General features: G+C 40.3%; 1 protein-coding gene across 5 annotated transcripts in view; it reads right to left on the bottom strand.

The window, feature by feature from the left end:
• Positions 1–21,841, bottom strand: part of FRMD3 (FERM domain containing 3) — a 327,322-nt gene that overhangs the window by 70,656 nt on the left and 234,825 nt on the right. For 3 of the 5 annotated variants that reach the window (XM_011982768.1, XM_011982767.1, XM_011982769.1), the window contains exon 7: positions 811–898. In XM_011982768.1, coding sequence (XP_011838158.1) covers positions 811–898 — 88 coding nt within the window. Of the gene's footprint in view, positions 1–810; positions 899–19,529; positions 19,640–21,841 lie in introns of those variants that run through there. The other 2 variants (XM_011982771.1, XM_011982770.1) reach the window with 1 other exon arrangement.

Raw genomic sequence — 21,841 nt, 5'->3', positions numbered from 1 at the left:
GGTGCTTCTAATGAGCAGCCCAAGCTGAGACCTATAGGACTAATGCTTTACCAAATATCAGGCAGTCCAATCCGGGTAAAGAAATATGCCACTAAAACTCCAGAACTTATCTTTAAGAGCCTAACTGATAAAATGCTTAGTTTAGGATTAGGACTAGTGTCTGGCTGATGCATAGTCTAATATATGGAAAGAAGAACATTGCTTCAGTGAAACATTTATGGAAAATGTATCCGTAAGTATCTCCTTGGGAACTTGATTAAAAAGGCAGATTCCCCAGTTGTACCCCCAGAATTCTGATTTAGTTGCTCTGGGGGGAGGCCCAGGAGATTCTGATGTAAGTAGTCTGTGTTTCATCCTTGAGAGAAACACTATCAAATATGAGTAAAGGAAAAAATAAAAACGAGTGTTCCTAATGCCAAAACGCAACTTGAAATCTTTCTTTTTTTTCCTTCCACTTTCCCACTTTTAAAGACTGCATTCTTGCTGTCAATGGCCTTGAAAGTAAATGTGTCAGGAGCCTGAAACTCCTCAGGGGCCAAACAATCTATTTGATGGGTGAATCCATGGATGTTAATTTAGGAAAATGTGGCTACCACATAGCAATCAATGAACAATTGGAAGACTCCGACAGAGAAAATCAGCTGCCAAAACAGGTAACAGCAGCCCACTGTTGTGCCTTCCAATGAGGGACTGTGGGCCAGGCTGTGGGAAAGATTTAACAAGGCTCTGCCAGGTCTGTGCACAGATAAACTCTCTCTTTTATTTTGCAAAACAACCATTATATGGTGACCTGCTGTGAGGGGCAGTTACCTTGCACGGGTGAGGATCCACCCCGTAGGTTTCCAAAGTGTGAGCTTTCAGGAGCAAGTTAAATTCAGCAACTGGTGGGCTCTGCCCCCTAAAATCACACAAGAAAAGTTAAGGAAGTTAAAATGGAAAAGAATAGAAACATGGAATCCCTTCATTCAGTAAAGTATGGCAGTCTAAGCTAAATAAGGAGAAAAACCCTTACATAAATAGGAATCAGTAAGACTGATCATTATTTCTCACCACAAGGAGTCCTTTGCTAAGGAAGCCGAGCTTGTGTTCTCTAGCTAATTGTTCCATAACAAACCCACACACATTCTGAGCATTCCAGTGACCCGTACAGTTAATCAAGGTTATCGAGTTACCGATAAGTAGGCCCTTGCAAATTCAATCATAATACGAAATAAAACTCATCATCTGTTCTTTCTGATAATGAAAAACATTATCCAGGGTAAATGGCATGCCTTCTTGCTCAGGGAAAACAAAATGCACAATCCTGTTACCCCATCAACAAGCCTAAACAGAGCCATCAGGGCCAAAAGAATTGTCAACCATCCCACAGAGAGCTCTGGATTTCAAAGGAAATCTTAACCACTTAGTCCTAGCACTGTCCTGCAAAGTAGTAAACAAGGTCTTGGCCTCAGGGAGAAAAGGCCTACAAATATAGATGACCGTGAAGCCCTTTCAGGGCTAGCATCTAAACAAAGATTATGCAACATTTCAAAGACCCCACTTTGACTAATATTAATATCCCACATGTATTTTAGAGAATCTCAATCACTCCCCAAGGATAATTATGTCATTCTAGCAACCAAGCAGAGTTTGCTAAAGAAAACAACAGGAATTCATTTTATTTTCAAAATGTAAAATTATATTACAATATTAAATCTATCTCTACTTAATTTCATTCCCAGAGATGGATTGCCCCCCCACCCCCTCAAGATAGCGAAGAGTCATCATGCCTCTAAATCAAAACAGTATCCCATCTACTTTCTTCCTAGAGCCCTTCACAATCTCTTTACCTTTAGTGCACTGGAGTTACACTGATGTCTGAAGTCACTGTGGTATGTCTAGGGAGCATCTTTATTTATTCATCATGAGCAGCACAGTGTAGATCCTTTTAAGCTAACAATGCATTTCTTTCTTTGACTATTTCATTCTTTTCTTCCCTTCCCCACTTCCTCCACCACTCTCTCAGTACCACTCTCTCTCTTATCTCCTTTAAGAGGCCCTAATAAAAGGGTCTTGAAACTCTTAGGTCTATCTTCCATGTCTCTTAATCTTTGTTTAATTCTTTATATATCTGTCTTTTGGTAGTATGCTCTGAATTATTTCTTTTTTTTTGATACGGAGTCTCGCTCTGTCGCCCAGGCTGGAGTGCAGTGGCCGGATCTCAGCTCACTGCAAGCTCCGCCTCCCGGGTTTACGCCATTCTCCTGCCTCAGCCTCCTGAGTAGCTGGGACTACAGGCGCCCGCTACCTCGCCTGGCTAGTTTTTTGTATTTTTTAGTAGAGACGGGGTTTCACCATATTAGCCAGGATGGTCTCGATCTCCTGACCTCGTGATCCGCCCGTCTCGGCCTCCCAAAGTGCTGGGATTACAGGCTTGAGCCACCGCGCCCAGCCCTGAATTATTTCTTAATTCAAACATCCAGCCTGCTAATTTATTCTTCAGCTGTGCACATTCTGTGCACATTCTGCTGCTTCATTTCCAATGTAATATCTATGTGCATCTTGAAACAGCAGTCTGTTCTCAGCTCATGATCATGAATTCCTCTTATCGCTCTGAGGGTACCACTCATTTCTATTAAGGTCCAATCTTGTTGGTTGCATTAATGCTGCTTTCTTGGTGAAGGTCATTTTGTATGCTGACTCAGAGTCTCTAATTCGTGGAGCTGATATTTCCTTAAGTGTTTGGCGATTCCTGTTGGAATAGCAGGAATTTGCTATTATATTTTTTAATAATATTTGATGTATTTGATGTATCAGCCTCCAGAGGTATTTGACATATTTGATGTATCAGCCTCCAGAGGTTGAGGGAAGAGTGGGATGTGCCATGTGGAAGAGCATGTGATATGATTTGGATTTGTGTCCCCACCCAAATCTCATGTCGAATTGTAATCCCCAATGTTGGAGAAGGGGCCTGGTGGGAGGTGATTGGATCATGGGGGCAGATTTCTCCCTTGCTATTCTCGGGATAGTGAGTCCTTACAAGATCTGGTTGTTTACAAGTGTGAAGCGCCTCCCCCTGCTCTCTCTTCCTCAGGCTCCAGCCACATAAGATATGCCTCCTTCCTCTTTGCCTTCCGCCATGTTTGTAAGTTTCCTGAGGCCTCTTCAGCCATGCTTCTTGTTCAGCCTGTGGTACTGTGAGCCAATTAAACCTCTTAATTGCCCAGTCTCAGGTAGTTCTTTATAGCAACGCAAGAATGACTAATGCAGCATGTATCAGTAACTTGATTTGGGGCCAAAGCTTCTAGTTCTAGGCACACACACAGGGTACCTTCCCCATAAGCCTGCTGCTGCCCATAACTCAGCACAAAGCAACCAGAGGGAGGGGTCAAAGTTGTCCACTTGCTTCAAATGTAGTTGCCCACTCACTGTGTTGGCTGTTGTGTGTATTCCTGGAAGCACCCAGAACCACTGCTATTCTATGTCTGTGTTTGGCCTGGATCCCTTCTGTTTCCTGTCTTCCAGAGATATTGCAGGATTTCTGATCCAACAATGATATTTTCTTCTATTCCTTTTCTAATGCTTTTCTTGTTATCCATAAGGACTCAGTGAAGGAAGGGAAGATTGCCATAGATGCCACCTTTTTCTTTTTTCTATTTTTTTTTTTTTTTTTTTGAGACAGAGTCTCCCTCTGTTGCCCAGGTTGGAGTGCAGTGGCATGATCTGGGCTCACTGCAACCTCTGCCTCCCAGGTTCAAATGATTCTCCTGCCTCAGCCTCCCGAGTAGCTGGGATTACTGACGCCCACAACCACTACTGGTTAATTTTTGTTTTTAGTAGAGATGGGGTTTCACCATGTTGGCCAGACTGGTCTTCAAGTCCTGAGCTCAAGGAATCCACCTGCCTCAGCCTCCCAGAGTGCTGGGATTGCAGGTATGAGCCCCCTCACCCAGCCACCGTCCTCTTTTAATAGAAAAGATCATTTGTAAAGCCATCTACAGAGTAGTTCTGAGGGATTAAGTCAAATTTGTGCTTTAGAAAAATGAAGTCTAAAGCTTTTCAAGATTTCCTTATTCATTTTAGTGTTCTGAAATTTCACTATGATATATGTACATAGAGAGTATCTTTATGTATTCATCCCAGTCAGTACTTATGGGCCCTTTCGATCCTGCAATTACTATCTCGGGCCATTTCTTTGATTTGTTTCTTTTCAAGACATAGTCATTATAATTTTTTTCCTTTTGATAAAGTAACAATGGACTCAGGAAAATTAACAACTATATTGACAGGGATGGGAAAAGAGATTTCTGGAAGGTTTTCTTAATCCATATGGCATTTCTCTCTCCATCTCTCTCTTAAGTTTTTGAAGTAATATCTTACTCTCCACCAACAAATAAACCATACAGAAAATTATTGAAGTCAGGCTGGGTGCAGTGGCTCATGCCTGTTATCCCAACACTTTGGGAGGCTAAGGTGGGAGGATCACTTGAGCCCAGAAGTTCAAAACAAGCCTGGCAACGTAGCAAGGTTTCTTCTAAAAAAAATTTTTTTAATCAGCCAGATATGGTGGTGCACTATGATTATGCCACTGTCCTTCAGCCTGGGTGGCAGAGCAAGAAAGATCCTGCCTTAAAAGAAAATAAAAAATAAAAATAAAAATAAAAAAATTATTGAATTCACATATTATTGAGCTCTCTTTCTCTCATGCATACACACACACATATACACACACACAGTCATTTGTATACTCATCTCACCTTCCCAACTAGGGACAAAGCAGTCAAAATACCCAGCATGTCACTAAGCAACAACCCACTCTTCTGGCCCTCAATGCAGAACTTCGCCCTAATGACCCAGACCAAGACCAAGTGAACCAGGACCAGAGCCAAAGCAGCCCTGTGCCTCCCATAGCCTTGGGCAATCAGCTTTGCTCCGGGGTGATCCTCCCAGTTTACTTGAAAGGCCCTCATTCTCCCACCCACTAGTAAGTACTCCTCTGATCTACAGAGCTAGCCATTCTCATTATTCATTGAACTGTCACCACCTTTTTAAAAGCTACATGTTGTCTATTCATAAAATTCAAGTTCGTTTTTAAAGCATACCCTCTTCAATATAGGAACAAGATAATTGTGGAAGGTTATCATTTGGATATTCACTTTGAAAAGTGAATAATTTTTCCTTGCCTAAGTGGTCTCTTTCTGACCACTTACCTGTCGTTCCTAAATCTGATGAGCATCTAATTTCCAATCACAGCCAATCCCAGACGGCAGCAGGGTACCAGTGCCACACAGCCCCTGAGGACAACCCCTTAAACTCAAGGACCTCTGTTCATCAGGAGATACCAGCCAGGGAGGAAAAAGGCAAGCTACAGTATGGGAAAAGCTGTCAGCAACACGTAGAACCAAAGAAGGACACCTATCTGGAATATTTTTTAAACTCCTGTAAATCAATAAAGAGCAACAAAATGTGTTTCAAAACCAGTAACCACGCCCCCAACCTCACACAATAGGCAAAAGACTTAATAGGCACTTACCAAATAGGACATCTAACTAGCCAATAACTACATGAAAATGTGCTTAGCTTCTTATGATCAAGAAAAGGTAAATTATTTTATTTAATTTTTAATGTCTATTTACTATATATTTAGGAGGCACAAGTGATTTCCTATTTGCATATATTGCATAGTGGTAAAAGCTGGGCTTTTAGTGCAACCATTACCCAAATAGTGAACATTGTACCCAATACGTAATTTTTCAACCCTCACCTCCTCCCACCATCCCATATCTTGTAGTTTCCAATGTCTATTACTGTCCTCTATATGCCCATGTGTATTCACTGTTTAGTTCCTACTTACAAGCGAGAACACGCAGTATTTGCCTCTTCTGTTTCTGAGTTATTTCATTAAGAATAATAGCCTCTGGTTCTATCCATGTTACTGCAAAAGACATGATTTCATTCTTTTTATGGATCAATAATATTCCATGCTATATATATTATGTATAATGCGTGTATATATATAATATATATAGCATGGAATACTATTATATATTATATGGAATAGATATATAATGTGGAATAATATTGTATACATAATATATAAATGTGAGATATATATAAATGTATATATAAATGTGAGATATATATATATATATGATATCTCTCTCTCTCTCTCTCTCTCTCTCTCTCTCTCACTCACATTTTCCTTTTCCAGTTCCCCATTGATGGACACTTAGCTGATTCCATATATTTGCCATTGTGAATACTGCTGTAATAAACATATGAGTGCTGGTATCTTTTTGATATGATGATTTCTTTTCCTTTGGGTAGATACATATACACAAAGGGAAAATAGTGAGATTGCTGGATCAAATAGTAGTTCTATTTTTAGTTCTTTGCGAAATCTCCACACTGTTCCCCCCAAAAATTGTTTTAATTTACATTCCTGCCAACATGTTATAAGTGTTTTCTTTTCTCTGCATCCTTGAAAACATCTGTTGTTTTTTGACTTTTTAATAATAGCCTTTCTGACTGGTGTAAGGTGGTCTCTCTTTGTGGTTTTAATTTGCACTTCTTGATGTTTAGTGATGTTGAGCATTTTTTGGCCACTTGGATGTCTTCTTTTGAAAAATGGCTTTTCATGTCCCTTGCTTGTTTTTTAAGGGGGGTTGTTTTTTCTTGTTGAGCTGTTTAAGTTCCATGTAAATTCCAGATATTAGCCCTTTGTCAGACCCATAGTTTGCAAGTATTTTTTCCCATTCTGTAGGTTGTCTGTTTACTCTGTTATTTCTTTTGCTGTGCAGAAGCGTTTTAGTTTAATTATGTCCCATTTGCCCATTTTTGTTTTGTTGCATTTTAGTTTAATTAAGTCCTATGTGCCTGTTTTTGTTTTGTTACATTTTAGTTAGAGGAATTGGTTACAAATTATTTGGCCAATGTCCAGAAGAGTTTTTCCTAGGTTTTCTTCTAGGATTTTTATAGTTCAAGGTCTTATGTTTAGGTCTTTAATCCATCTTAATTTTTGTTTATGGAGAGATGTATGGGTCCAGTTTCACTCTTCTGCATGAAACTATCAAATTTCCCAGGACTATTTATTTATTTTTTTATTTAGATGGAGTCTTGCTCTGTCACCCAGGCTGGAGTGCAGTGGCATGATCTTGGCTCACTGCAACTTCCGCCTCCCAGGTTCAAGGGATTCTCCTGCCTCAGCCTCCTGAGTAGCTGGTGGGATTACAGGCACATGCCACCAGGTCCAGCTAATTTTTGTACTTTTAGTAAAGATGGGGTTTCACCATGTTGGTCATGCTGGTCTTGAACTCCTGACCTCAAGTGACCATGTGTTGTGGGAGCAACCCAGTGGGAGATGATTGAATCATGGGGGCGGGTCTTTCCCTTGCTGTTCTCATGATAGTGAATGGGTTGCACGAGATCTGATGGTTTTAAAAACGAGAGTTTCTCTGCACAAGCTCTCTCTTTGCCTGCTGCCATCCATGTAAGATGTGACTTGCTCCTTCTTGCCTTCCACCATAATTATGAGCTCTCCCAAGCAATGTAGAACTGTAAGTCCAATAAACTTCTTTCTTTTATAAATTGCCCAGTCTTGGATGTGTCTTTATCAGCAGCATGAAAATTGACTAATACAGTGTATAATAATACTACCAATTTCTGCAAATATATTTTGTATTCTGAAACTTTACTAAATTCATTTATCAAATCTAGGAATCTTTTGGTAGAGATTTTAGGGTTTTCTAGATAGAAACCACACCATCACCAAACAGGGATAATTTGACTTCCTTTTTTCCAACTTGGATGTCTTTTCTTTCTCTAGCCTGATTGCTCTAGCAAGGACTTCCAGTACTATGTTGAAAAAGAGTGATGAAAGTGGCCATCTTTGTCTTGTTCCAGTTCTTGGAGGGAATGCTTTGAACTTTATCCTATTAAATATGATGTTGGCTGTGGGTTTGTCATATATTGCCTTGATTATATTAAGATATGTTCCTTCTATGTCTGGGTTGTTGAGGATTTTCTCATGAAGAGATGCTGAAGTTTATCAAACACTTTTTCTTCATCTATTGAGGTGATCATGTGGTTTTTGTCCTTAATTCTGTATGTGATGTATCACATTTATGGATTTATGTATATTGAACCATCATTGCATCCCTGGGATAAATCCCACCTGATCATGGTGTATTTTCTTTTTATGTGTTGTTGGATCTGATTTGCTAGTATTTTGTTGAAGATTTTTGCATTTATGTTCATCAGGGATATTTATCTATAATTTTCTTTTTTGTTGTGACCTTCTCTGTTTTGGGTATCAGGGTGATACTGGCCTTGCAGAATGAGTTAAGGAGAAGTCTCTCATCTTCTATTTTTTGGAACAGTTTCAGGAAGATTGGTATTAGTTCTTCCTTGCATGTTTTCTAGAATTCAGCTGTGAATCCATCTGGTCCTGGATGGATGTTGTTTGGTTGTTGTTGTTGTTATAGTTGTTGAGAGATTTTTTTTTTTTATTACTGACTCAGTCTCACTACTCATTGTTGGCCAGTTCAGAAGTTTTATTTCTTCCTGGTTCAATCTTGTGAGGCTGAAATTTATTCATTTCCTCTAGTTTTTCTGGTTTGTGAGTATACAGCTGTTCATAACAGTCCCTGATGATCTTTTGTATTTCTGTGGTATCAGTTGTAATGTCTCCTTTTTCACTTCTGATTGTGTTAGTTGGATCTTCTTCTTTTCTTGGTTAGTCTAGATAATGGTTTATCAATTTTGTTTATCTTTTCTCAAAAACAAAAGAACCAACTTTTTGTTTGGTTGATCTTTTGTAATGTTTTGTCTCCATTTCGTTCTGCTCTGATCTTTGTTATTTCTTCTGCTAAGTGTGTGTTTTGTTTGTTCTTGTTTTTCTAGTTACTTGAGGTACGATGTTAGGTTAGTGATCTTTCTACTTTTATGATGTAGGCGTTTAATGCTATAAATTTCCCTCTTAGCAATGCTTTTGCTGTATTCCACAGGTTTTGTTATATTGTGTTTCCATTTTCATTAATTTCATCAAAATTTTAAAATTTATCTCAATTTCCTTATTGATCCAGTGATCATTCAGGAATATGCTGTTTAATTTCCATGTATTTGTATAGTTTCAAGCATTCCTCTTGGCACGGATTTCTAGCTTTATTCTGCTGTGGTCTGGGAAGACATTTAATACAATTTCAATTTTTTAAAAATTTGTTAAGACATTTTCTGTGGACTACTATATGGTCTATCTTGGAGATTTTTCCATGTACTGATGAAAAGAATGTATTTCCTGTAGCTATTGGGTAGAATGTTCTGTAAATGTCTAAGTCTACATGGTCTAAAGTCCAACTTCAGTTCAATGTTTCTTTGTTAATATTCTGTCTTGATGATCTGTCTAGTACTGTGAGTGGGGTGTTGACCTTCCCACTATTATTGTATTTCTGTCTGTCTCTTTCTTTAGGTCTAGTAATATTTGTTTTTTGAATGGGTATGCCCTGATTTGGGGAGCATATATATCTAGAATTGTTATATCCTCTTGAGTTTCGGTCCACTTGAGTCTTTATCTCACAGCAGCCCCTAGCAGGGCAGTGGGTATTGTCCTGGGTATGCAAAAGAGAGCCTTGTCCCTCCTCAAGTGGACAGTGGTTGCAGCCATGACAACTTGAACTCGGCTCATGGTGGAGTGCAGCCCAGTGTTAAACTCTCTACATGACACCTAAGACTTATGATCAGGGACAGCAGAGCCCTTCCCAGGCAGGAAGTATGGACAAGAAGCTGTGGAGAGTGTGGTCCACTCACATCTCAGTCTCACAGCAGCCCACTGCAGGGCGGTAGGTATTGTCCTATGTATGAGAGGAGAGCCTGGCTTCCCTGTCCCTCCTTGGCCAGGTGGCAACTGCAACCACATCAACCCAAACAGTCCAAAGTCAAATGGCAGTCCGTCATTAAACTCTCAAAATGGTGCCTTGGGCCTGGAAACAGAGAGGGTGGGATCTCTCCCAGGCAAGCAGTGTGGACAAGAAGCTGTGGAGAGTGCAGTCCACTCACATCTCAGTCTCAACAGCAGCTCACAACAAGGCAGTAGGGATCCTCCTAGGGGTATGTAGGAGCACCTGTTCTCCTCTACCCTCCTTGCAGCAGCTCAGCAGCAGCAACCACGTCTGTAGCTCTCCAGTATCTAGGCTCTCAAAATGTTTCCCAGCTGAGGCCACTGTAGGCTCAGATGCCTGTGGGATTCCATGTGGGTTCTCTTTCTGGAGGAATGTCTCTGTGCAATCCTTAGGCAGTTCCACATGTCAAGCCCAAGGCCCTAATGGGTCAAGAGTTTCTCCCATAGCCAAGATCATAAAAGCTGATCCCTGGAGGTTTCTTTCTTACTGTTTCTCCATGCCCAGGAACCTCTCCTGACTATTAGTCAGTTCCCAGCTGGGCAAGCTGCCTCGAACCCTCTCGTTACTTCTAGTGCTTCCCATCTCCTCTCTGGTGAATCCCAGAAGTCTCTCCTAGACTATCTGTTTGAAATATATCTACTTATTATTCTGATTCCTCTCTGTGAAGGAGGTACATACTCCTATATCTAGTTAGCTATGTTCTATGCTATTAGAAAATGCAAATTAAAACTACGAGAAACCACTAACATCTCCATCTGGTAGCTACAATTAAAAAGACTAACAAAAGCAAGCACTGGTAAGAATGTACAGCACAAGAAACCCTCATATACTTCTAGTGGAAATTTGGTAGAACTAATCTGGAAAACTCTTTAGCATTATCTACTAAAGTTGAACATGTTTACCCTGTAATACAGCAATTCCACTCATAGTTGTATATGCAACAGAAATTAGTGCACGTTGCACCAAGAAATACATAGAATTTTCATAGTAGTGTTACTTGTAATAGCAAAAACTAGAAAACAACTCAAATGTCTATCAACAGTAAAATGAATAGGCAATGGAATACTATACAGGCATGAAAATTGCTGACTTAAAGCTGCACACTATGAGATGAATGAATATCACAAAAATAACATTGAATAAAAGAAGTCAAATGCTACAGTTCAAACATTTGCCCCCTCCAAAACTCATGTTGAAACTTAATCACCAAACTCATAGTATTAAGAGGTGAGGCTTTTAACTTTGCCTTCATGAATAGATTTAGTTTGCCATGCTCATGCCCTCTTCATGTGCTGCCTTGCACCACTTCAGGACTCTGCAGAGAGTTCCCAACAGCATGAAGGCCCTCACCAGATGCAGTCCCTAGACCTTAAACTTCCAAGCCTCCAGAACTGTAAAAAATAAATTTCTTTTCTTTATAAATTACCTAGCCTCTGGTATTCAGTCATAGCAAGACAAAACAGACTAAAATACCATATATAAATGGATATACACTGTATGATTCTATTTCTATGGCTTTCAAAAATGAGCAAAACAAAACTAGTGTGTTAAAACTCACTGGAAACCCTGGGAACTCTCACCTACTTGTTGGTGTGAACATAAAGTAGAGCAACCAAACCGCCATTTCCTAGAAAAGTTAAAGTGCAAACTCTGGCAAGTCCTAACTTAGGTTTGTACTTACACTAGGGAGTCCTATACATGCACCTTAGGAGAATTATTCAATAAACCCTAGTAACTCTGTCTGCAATAGCAAAAACCTGGAAGCAACCCAAATGTTCACCAACAGGAGAATGGATACATAAAACATGGGAAGTTCATATGATAGAAACTTAATTATACAGAAGTGAAAATAAAGACATATGGCTGTATGTATCAATGTGGAAGAATCTCATAAATATAATGTTCATAGGGAAAAATTGAGACATGAGAATACAGTGTGAGTCCATTTATATGAAAGTGAAAATAGGCAAAACTGAAGTAATACATCATTCACTGATACATATGTATAAAGTAAATTTATAAAAGCAAAACAAGAGAATAAGCAACCTAAAATTCAGAAGAGTGTACCTATGGGAGGAGAGAGGGAGGTGGTCTGGGAGGGGCACATAGAAGACTTCAGAACAGCTGGTGATGTTCTCATTCACAAACAATGCCAGGGGATCATGGGTGTTTTTTCAATTATTCTTTAAATCATACAAATATTGTATATACTCTGCAAATGCTCTTTTACATATTAGACATTTTGTAATGATGAAAAGACATATAATTTCTGCTTTTTAAATAAAGAAATCATTGGATGAAATATTATGCAGTCCAAAAGGACCCCCAAACTAAAGGGTATTGATCAGGAGGATAACAGATACATATGCAGAGCTATCTTGTACTAAACTCTGCAATTCCAAGCAGCATAACATTTTTTATATTGACAAGCATATGCATATTTTTACTTATCATTCAGAAAGTTAGAATCTTTATCTTCATTTTGTGGATGAGAGTTCTGATATCCAAAGAGAAAAATAACTTGCTCAAGGTTATTGCTCATGGTCAATTTGCATTTGCATCCTGCATTTGCCCTCACTAGCCATGTATGGGCAAATGCAGGATACAAATGCAAGTTGACCTGGTTCTAAAGTGCTTGTCAGGGCTGGTGCCAACATCATCACCAATATCTTATGGTCAAGAGCCATCTGCCTGCTCTCCTGCATGCCATGGCATAAAATGACATGATTCCTATCCACCTCTTATGTTTTAAAAAAGCAAGGCAAATGGAACTGGAGGCCATTAATAACACAGAAACAGAAAGTCAAATACTACATCTTCTCATTGATAACTGGAAGCTAAATAATGTGTCACATGGACATGGAGTGTGGAATAATAGACATTGGAGACTCAGAGGGTGAGAGAGTGGGAGGGAGTGAAGGATGAGAAATTACTTCATGAGTACAACGTACAGTATTCCGGTGATGGTTACATGAAAAGCCCACACTTCACCACTATGCAATATATCTATGTAACAAAATGGCACTTATACTTGCTAAATCTATTTTTAAATTTATTTATTTATTTAATTTGTTTATTTGAGACAGGGTCTCACTCCATCGCCTAGGCTGGAGTGCAATGATGTGCTCTCAGCTCACTGCAGACTCCACCTCCCGGACTCAAGTGATCCTCCCACCTCAGCCTCCTATAGCTAGGACTACAGGAGCATGCCACCATATCTGTCTAAGTTTTGTAATTTTTGTAGAGACGAGATTTCACCCTGTTGCCCAAGCTGGTCTGGAACCCTTGGGCTCAAGTGATCCCCCCACCTCAGCCTCCCAAAGTGCAAAGATTACAGGGGTGAGCCACTGCAACCCACCTAAAAGTTTCGTTTAAATTGCAACTTTTTCAAATTCTAAACATTGCAACTTATCAATGATAAGGCAATTCATTTCAGGTGACTGATACTCAGATCTGATTAGAGAATAGTGGTATCTCCATTTTAACCTGAAACTAAAACATGCAGGTCAAATCTGGAATGCCTGCCACCTGATTTTGTACAGCCCTCAAACTAAAAATGGGTTTTACATTCTTACATAGTTTAAATAAATCAAAAGAATAATATTTCGTGACTCATGACAATTACATGACATTCAAATTTCAGTGTCCATAAATAAAGTTTTATTGGAACATTGCCACGCCCACTTATCTGCATATTGTCTATGCATGCTGTCATGTTGCAACAGTAGTAGTTGCAATGAAGACTATATGTTTTACAAAGCCTAAAATATTTGCTAGTTGACCCGGTATAGAAGACGGTTTTCTGAACCCTGATCTGGGTCCAGAACACAGGAACATGAAACCACAGGAAGCCGTGTCTATTTCATGCTAAAAAATGAAGGTGTTTCTGCAAAAAGAGTACCTACCTCTAAGAATTGTTGCAAAGATTAAGCCAGTAACAGATGTGAACCAGTCAGACTAGCGCCTAGCACACAGTATGTTCTGTCCTTGCCCTCAGACTACCTTGTGTTCCCTTGCTAGCCCTACCTATGGCTGAAGTCAGAAATACTGTGTTGAGGGGAATGTCAAGCAGGATGTCGAGATATTTACCACAAAGCAAAGGCCCATCTTTAAAATAATTCTCAAGTCAGCATCATTTGCTTTGGTTTTAACCTCAGATCTCTACTGGCTAAGCATTTAAAAGACTTAATTGAAAAAGTCATACACAGGGAAAGGCTAACTACAAATGCACAGAGAAGGCAAAAAGATCAAAACCAAAGGAGAAAAGGCAGGGACCCTGATAGGACTGGAGACTCCTGAGGCCCAGACTCACCAAGAAAGAAACCATTTAATGATCCATTTTTTCGGGGAAGATACTAAGATCAATTAAATAGAAAAGTTGGGGTTTTTTCCTTGAACCTCCCACTGGGCATCTGTTTCTGGCAAAAACTCTGATAATGGAAAATAATGACTTTCTATCCTTCAAATATTGCACCAGGAAATGTTCTACTCAGATTAATAGTGTCTCTAATAAGACATTTAAAGGTAAAGACCAGTGATTAGTTGAATTCTTTTCAAAGAGCTAACAATTCTCCAAAGATAGGCTTTTCTAATATATTAGATGAGGTCAAGTAATTGCGTATTTAGCTGTATGTCTCCCTTCTGCCAGTTTTGAGTGCTTTTAGACAAAAAGGAACAATCTCCCTTTTATTGATCCTCCTTTAGCATACCATTACATAGAGTACAAAACCAGATAGCACCCCAGGAATAAATGCCAATTATTAGTGGACATTAATTGTGGAATAAGATGCAGATCTTGCCAGCAATGAGCTGGACTGCTTGGAACACAGTTGGCAGGGAAGGGGGTGGTTCTGGCTCCCTCTGACCCATCTGAGCCTAGGAGCTCTAGAATTAAAGTCATGGGCAGAAGACCAACGTAATGGTGTAGAAGATCAATATAATGGTCTTCGACTTCTGAAAAACAGAATTCTCAATTTGGCTTAGATTACATTTTGCTGTAACTTGGTTGCAACTTTACTTAGATTTAGCTTTGTTGGAATAAAAGATTTTCCACATCCTTGGCTTCAAATGTTTGGAAATGTTCTCAAGACTTGCCCTTCAGCAGGGCTTGGGACTTTAGCACTCAGAGACTGCAGGGAGCTCTCTATGTTTTATAGCATTCCTGTGGAATGTGGACTGGAGAGAGAGTCCTTTGCTCTTCAATCTCATCCCTGGCTCTCTGGACGTTAGAAGACCTTTCTCCTCTCTGTCATCCTGTCTCCTGCCATCAGCAAGGGCTTCCCTAACCTGCGCTGAAGGTCTGGAGTGCCTCTGGGGGATTTCACTCAGCTCTCGTGCTGGTTAAAGGTTTGCCTAGTTGCCCTTAGCCCTGATCTAGGGTGTAATCCTCCTCTTCTGTCACTCCACCAGAAGTGAAAGCAGCTATGGGTCTCCACTCTCCTAAGAAGGACATTCTGGATTTTAATACATTTAGGTCTATTTGCATCTTCAGCTCTCAGATGGGTTCAAAAAACATGATTCTGTAATTCAGCCAGCTTGTTGGTGTTATTTTGATGTTAGGAGAGATCAATATCTCATGCCTTTCTACATCCTAAATAGAAAGGAAATGAGAGTTCCCAGTCTGTCATTTCCAATCTTTTACTTAGAGAGGGACATTATCTCTTGCAAATCCTTTAGGAGCCATCTTTATGCAGGGCATTAGATAAAATGCTGCAAATTTGGATAGCTGCCACGCTAAGAAGGAGACAGTGGTAACACCCTGGGGCCATGCAGGGACAAGGCTTAGGGAGAGCAGCAACTTAGAAAGATATTAGCACACAATGTACGGAAACTCAGATTTCAGGTCAAGTTCTATTGCTTCATAATTGTGTAGCCTTGGATAAGTTAATTTCTCAGAACTCTGTTTCCTTATCTGTTAAAAAAAAAAAATGGTGGCTGCAAACTCAATGGAAGGAGAAGGTAAATTGGCAGAGCAGGGATGGTGGCAATTCAGAGACAAAGGATTCTTTTAAAGAGGCACTGCTGCTGAGTGTTACCACACAAAAGTCAGGGAGCCATGTGACCAAAACCCCAGTCACAACTAAAGCCAGAACTTTATGGCAACTGGTTCCATTTTTTAGAGCTATTATTTGGCTCAAACTACATACATCTGGGTCACAGTGTAGTCCAAGGACTGTCATTTTATAACTCCTGCTTTGGACTCCAAGGATCCCTTAAGAATAGAAATTGGCTGTCAAATTTCTTTGCTGTTGGCTAGTGACCGCTTGATAGTCGAAGGCGCTAAATCGTAGTCAAAACTGTCTTTGATTAATAAAAATTAAGAGGCAAATTAATTGTTGCTTCATGAATTATTTTGTGGATAAAATCTTTCAAACCATGAGGTCATGGGGGAGTGTGGATGATGACGGAGAGCCCAGCTTGGGGATGAAATGGCTGCAAATCTGGGCTAGGCCATCCCACACTACTACAGTGCCCCACAAAAAGCCACCCTTCAATAAATATTTGTTGTATGAATGGATGGATGGAAAGATGCATGGAAGTATGGATGAAATATAAATGGATAGAAGGATGGATAAATATCCTCTGGATAAATACACTGCTATAGTCTCATTGAAAGTTCAAAGAATCTTTAGCTCTATACGTAAGTTAGAATCACATGTGAGATACAATCAGAGAATGTATTAAGTAATGGCTGATTCCCACTTTCAATAATATAACCCCTCTCTCCTTCTTCATGGCCACATTGCACTTTGGTAACATTGTTTTTTCCCCCTTAAGGTCATGGTGGTTAGATTTCACCTGTATAAAAAACATTAATGGCTTGGATGTGCACATCACTTGCCCCAGCCCATCCCTCCCTAGAAATGTCCTTTACTCCAGGCCACAAAATGCAAGGACTTCATTTTTACAGTGAACGCATTTGATCCCAAATCATCCCATCTTCCCTCTTCCTAAGAAAGGTGCTACATCAAATAGCAACAAAAATGCAAATTTCTTTGATAATCTACCAAGGAGAGAGCTTCTATGAGTTTGGAAGGGACTTGGGAAGGGAAATGATACAGGGACAGAGAGCGATGACAAAGAGAAAATGCATTTTAAAAAAGACTGGGGTTGTAAAATAACTAGACATGTATTTCTTGTCTTCTTTTTACACAATAAACACACTTCTCAAAACTGACAAAAACATTTCTTAAGAGGGCCCTTGTGATCTATTCATCAGAAGCAAAGGTAGAGGATATTTTTCATGTCAGGGTATTTATTTCTAGAAAGCTAGACGTTTTTAAAATGATAACTCCATCTTTTTAAACTATAGCCATGGCACATGATTTACAGAGAATATAACCTTTAAGAAACAGAGAGAATTACTCTGTTTAAAAAACACATTGTGTCATTCTTGCTTCCAGCACAACCCTCACTGCCCTGGATCATTATCGTGTGGCTAGTTGGATGATTTTCCTGCTCTTTAAGGGCAAGGAATATACTTCATCAAAACTGCTTTACTGCCAATTGAGCCTTTTGAATATTTAAAAGCTGATGACCTATGACTGAAGTTAATGCAAATGTCTCTGTCTCTAATGACAAACCTGATGAACTGGTGATGAGAGGAAGAAAAGACTAGCTGAGCAGAAACTCTAGGAAATACCTCCAGCAAAGTCTATCAGGGTTCTTTATGGTAAAAGCAATCTTTTCTTGATCTTCATCCCCCTCTGAGCACCCTCAGGACTAATGGAATGGGTATGTCCTCTTACCCCAGGTGGCTTTGATTAAAGCTGTGGAAAACAGAAATCAAGAGGGACAAAAAGAACAGAGGACCAGCCAGGCATGGTGGCTCACGCCTGTAATCCCAGCACTTTAGGAGGCAGACGCTGGCGGATCACCTGAGGTTGGGAGTTCGAGACCAGCTTGACCAACATTGAGAAACCCCGTCTGTACTAAAAATACAAAATTAGCCTGGCATGGTGGCGTATGCCTGTAGTCCCAGCTACTCCGGAGGCTGAGCCAGGAGAATTGCTTGAACCCAGGAGGCGGAGGTTGCAGTGAGCCAAGTTCACGCCATTGCACTCCAGCCCTGGCAACAAGAGCGAAATTCTGAAACTCTGTCTCAAAAAACAAACAAACAAACAAAAAGAAACACAGGACCATCAGGTCATCAGGGGTTGCAGCAATGGCTTCCTCCAGCCACCAGAGGGCTCTAGAGGGAGGAATAACCTATTTCTAAAGCAGTCCCAGGTAAGACCTCATCTCTGCACACCAAGCTTAAAGTCTGAAAACTACAAGAGATTATTTTTCACATATAGTTTTACAACTATGGCTCCTGATAACTTAAAATTATCTATAGAGGCAGGACAGTGAAGTAGAAATTTATTCCATACCTGCTCTGCCATGTGTTTAGAACAGGAGTCAGCAAGCCAGGACCCATAGGCCAAATGTGGCCTGCCACCTGTGTTGTCAATAAAGTTTTATTGAATCATGGCCCACTCATTTATGAATTGTCTATATCTGCTTTTGCTCTACCAAAACAGAGCTGAGTCACTGCACTAGAGACCGAATGACCCAGAAAGCCAAAAATATTTAGCCCTTACCTAGAAGAATCATTCAGCTCAGTGGGTTATGTAAGTGACACATTTCCATATCATCTAGTTCACATGATATTAAAAGGCCCAGAGATGCCTCTATAAAAATCTTTCTAAATAAAACTCTATTAGCTACACATCTATTAGAATGACCAAAATCCAGAACACTAACAACACCAAATGTTGGCAAGGATGTGGAGCAACAGGAACTCTCATTCACTGCTGGTGGGTACGAAAAATGCTGCAGCCACTTTGGAAAACAGTGTAGTGGTGGTTTCTTACAAAACTAAACATACTCTTACCATATGATAGAGCAATCATGGTGTTTGGTATTTACCCAAATGAGTTGAAAACTTATGTCTACACAAAAACCTACACACAGTTATTTATAGCAGCCTTATTCATAATGGCTCAACCTTGGAAGCAACCAAGATGTCTTTCGGCAGGTGAATGGATAAACTATGATACATACAGACAATGGAATATTATTTTGTGCCAAAAGGAAATGAGCTCTCAAACCAAGAAAAGACATGGAGGAAACTTAAATGCATATTACTGAGTGAAAGAAGCCAATCTGAAAAGGCTACACATTGTATGATTCCAACTATGGCATTCCGGGTAAGGCAAAAACTATAGAGACACTAAAAAGATCAGTGGTTGCCAGGGGTTAGGGGAGAAGAAGGGATGATTTTTAGGACAGGGAAACTACTCTGTATAATACTATAATGCTATTGGTATTGCAATGGAATGATACTATACATTCATCAAACCCATAGAGTGCACACCAAGAGTGAACTCTAATGTAAACTACCAACTATGGGTGATTATAATGTAACAATGTAGGCTCATCAGTTGTAATATATGTACCACTCTAGGAGGGATATTGATAATGAGGGAGGCTATGCATGTGTGGGACAGGGGTATAGAGGAAATCTCTGTGCCTTCCTTTCCATTTTGCTGTAAACCTAAATATCTCTTTTAAAAAATAAAGTCTATTAAAAAAAGAAAAACAACTCTATTAGTCAATGAGGTTGTGAGGGCCATTAAGGGCTGTGTGCCCACTGTTTCCAGCTCCTATTACCTTCTGAACACCATAGAACTGTATTTCCTTGATCCTGGGTAAGATCCTGGGACAGGTCCTGATCAGAGAGTTGTAAGTAGAAGTGATAAGCATCACTTCCGAAATGAAGCATGACCTTTCAGAGCTCTTTTCCTTGTGGCTCAACATCTGGCAAATCCAAGCTTTTGACTTCCCTGAGTGACAATGGTGGGCAGAGCTCCCCAGCTGGCCTCTGGTGGGCACAGAACAGAGTAAAGAAGAAGTCTTTCTTACTCTAAGCCACTGAGTGTTGGGGGTTTGTTTCCTCAGAATAATCTAACTGATCTTGACCTATATAGAGATGATCAATAACGATAATATGCTACTATATTTGCAAAACTGTGACTTCTACCTACCTTACCTCCTCCAGTACAGTGAAGGACTCAGAAGAAGAAACACTGATCCAAGCATGAACTTTTACCTTCAGTCATCAATTTAATTTAGTTCATGAAAATTCTTCTTAACATCTTGGTCTTCTTAAAACTCCAAGGAAAAGTCTCTCTCTCTCTCTCTCTCTCTCTTTATCTTTCTCTCTCTCTCTCTCTCTCTCTTTATCTTTCTCTCTCTCTCTCTCCATCTCCCAAAGAACTCTGTTATTCATGCCTATCTATCAGGCCATCTTAGTCCCACCTTCAAACAGTGTGTAGCCTCCCGGAGAGGAAATTTCTTCTTTCTCTCTTATTAATTTTCTGCCAAGAATGGAAGCTTTTGTTCCTTTCTCAGAGATCATAGGAGCAGAATAATCCTATTCAATGAAAAGACTGGGAGAAGGTTGTGAAACCATTCCCTCCTAGGGTAAAGATGTTGATCTCACTGTAAATTATCATTTCTGCTAATATTTGAGCACCTATTGTGTTTTATTTCTCAGCTGATTCAGAAAGCAGGCAGGAAGACGGAGGTTATTTATTGGGTCCCTCAAACCCCAAAAAAGGCCAGCTGGAATCCTCTCAGGACGTCTTCAGAACAGCAGTTCGATGGCCACACACTATCCCTAGCTACGTGGGAGGGTCACGGGTGTTGTGGTGACACTGGAGAACAGGATGGCCATGGCTTGGTGCAGCCAAGCACAGGTCTCCTCCATCCATGACTCCTTCCTGGCATGGTCAGGTTTGCAGAGTAATCCAAGGCCCAATTCCTTACACAAGACAGATAACGCTTTCTTGACCTGTGTGTGAAGGGGTGGTGGCACCCCCAGAGCACCTTCAGTCCCTGTAGCAGGTTTCCCATCAGACGCAAGAAAGCTCCTCTCCCTCTTCACTGTCAGCCTCTTCTGCTCTTCTCGTCTTACCCTCCAAAGCAAAAGTATCTCTCTGCTACACTGATGCTGAATGACATGCAGGACTACTTAGAGACAATGAGCAAAAATATACAGGGAAATGCCTCCGGAAGCTGTCCTTGCAATGCGATATGATTCCTGACAGGTTCATCCTTCAGGCATACAACTCTGACCTCTTCACAAAGGCTTAATGGATGTTACAAATGTGCAGGACCACATGTGCCATAGAACAGCAGCTTTGATCAAACCACGGAACTTACTTCCAATATTTATAAAGTGTGACAGACTGATGACCCCCTGTCTTCCCTGAGTGCATGATGACTACTTCCAGGGATCTCCACAAGCCCAGTTGCTGGCCCAGGGTCCAAGCTACAGCTTTCTGAATGTTAATAGAACAACCTGGAATCTTCTTTGATTCACTCATTTTCTCATGAAATTGTGGATCACCAAGTCTGGCTGCAATGCCTCTCATGACTCTCTTCTTTCCATTTCCTTTACTCCTATTCTTTTTCAGGTCCTTCACATTCCATGTCTGAACACCAGAAATTACTAGCCGGCCCTCCTGCCCTGGTTCTCCATCCTCAAGCACTGTTGACATGGTGATCACCGTGAAACATCTACCCGACTACCTGATTCCCTTGCAATGCTCAACAAAGGGAGAAGAGCATGGGCATACCTTGAACCAGGTAACCCAAGGTTCAAGTCCTGACTCCACTATTTACTCAGTACAAGTCCTTTAACCACTTCAGCTTGTACTTTCCTCATCCCACGCTAGAAAGAACAATAGCGTCCATCTAATAGAGTTTGGGAGAACTGAGTGGGATAATGCACTTAAAGCTCTTAGCACAATGTTTTGGCATCTAGTAAGTAAATGCTCAATAAATGTATATTATTATCATATGTTCTGAGCATTAGAGACCCTGCAAATTCAGGGCATAGAAAACCTTTCCATTCCATCTCCTATCAGTTCAAACAGTGGCTGCAGCTCCTTCATCCAGGGATTCTCACCCTGTGCTCC

Source organism: Mandrillus leucophaeus, unplaced genomic scaffold, assembly GCF_000951045.1.
Source record: "Mandrillus leucophaeus isolate KB7577 unplaced genomic scaffold, Mleu.le_1.0 Scaffold242, whole genome shotgun sequence".
Lineage (NCBI taxonomy): Eukaryota > Metazoa > Chordata > Mammalia > Primates > Cercopithecidae > Mandrillus > Mandrillus leucophaeus.
Note: the sequence above shows the minus strand (reverse complement) of the source record. Positions and strands in the feature narration are given on the sequence as shown.